This window comes from Perkinsus marinus (genome assembly GCF_000006405.1).
Source record: "Perkinsus marinus ATCC 50983 genomic scaffold scf_1104296964328, whole genome shotgun sequence".
NCBI classification, from domain to species: Eukaryota; Perkinsozoa; order Perkinsida; family Perkinsidae; genus Perkinsus; species Perkinsus marinus.
Genome location: NW_003204702.1, coordinates 1 through 1,074, shown reverse-complemented (window position 1 = coordinate 1,074; position 1,074 = coordinate 1). Strand labels below are relative to the sequence as shown.

Sequence of the window (1,074 nt, the reverse complement as noted above, 5' to 3'; positions counted from 1 at the left end):
GTCTTGATCTACAGCAGACCACAGGTTTCACTGTGGTCGCTGATAAGCTTAACGCCTACCGTTACCTGTCCCACTTTAGGGCTGTGCATAGAGGTTCCTTCTTCCAAGAGATGAAGACGACATCTGTGCGTAAGCTGCTACCTGAGACCTGGGGATTCCTCTGCCCTGTGCACACCCCTGATGGTACTCCCTGTGGTCTGTTGAACCATCTTGCTGCCCCTTGCCAGCCCGTGGTAAGGATAGCCTCTCCGGAGGGCGTGATCCCGGGCCTTGAGGAAGAGTTGGCTTCCCTTGGAGTGCAGCTGGTCCGCAGTAGTAAGACCTCTACGGCTAACTATGGTGCTGGGGAGAATGCCTACGTCACTCTGGACGGCCGTGTGCTCGGTAAAGTTGCCAGGAGCCGTCTTGAGGCGGTAGCCGAGGAGCTGAGGAGGCTCAAGATCGATAAGGATTGCCCAGGGGTGCCTGCCGACCTTGAGATTGTGGCCTGCCAGACCCCGGCCTCCTTCGAGGGCCTCTGGCTCTTCACTGGCCCCTGTAGGATGGTCCGCCCTGTTCGGGACCTGGCCACCGGTAACGAGGAGCTTGTTGGTCCTATGGAGCAGGTCTTCCTCAAGATAGCCGCTACTAGGGAGGACTTGGAAGCATCCACTAAAACGTCTAGTGTCCCCGAGAACATCCCAATGAAGTACACTCATATCGAGCTGAGTCCCATATCTATGTTATCGGTCATCGCTGGTCTCACCCCGTTCTCTAACCATAATCAGAGTCCTCGTAACATGTACCAGTGCCAGATGCTTAAACAGACTATGGCCATACCCTATCTCAACCATCCTTACCGCACTGATAACAAGGTACTTCAGCTCCTGTCATCAGAACCCCCTTGTATTGATCCTTTTAGGTCTATAAGATTACCTATCCTCAGTTCCCTATGGTTCGCACTACGGTCTTGAGCGAAGCGAACTTCGACGTCAAACCCGCTGGCACTAACGCTATTGTAGCTGTCATTGCTCATTCTGGTTTCGATATGGAGGATGCCCTTATCATCTCTAAGGGTAGTTATGATAGAGGCTT

The 1,074-nt window shown here is 53.4% G+C and overlaps 1 protein-coding gene across 1 annotated transcript; it reads left to right on the top strand.

The window, feature by feature from the left end:
* Positions 1-110: 110 nt before the first annotated feature.
* On the top strand, positions 111-1,055 carry Pmar_PMAR003106 (DNA-directed RNA polymerase I subunit, putative; the record flags this gene model as incomplete). Its single annotated transcript, XM_002770339.1, has 2 exons — positions 111-854; positions 902-1,055. Coding segments are annotated over 2 exons (898 nt in total), but the record flags the coding sequence as incomplete, so codon positions are not given.
* Positions 1,056-1,074: the final 19 nt, after the last annotated feature.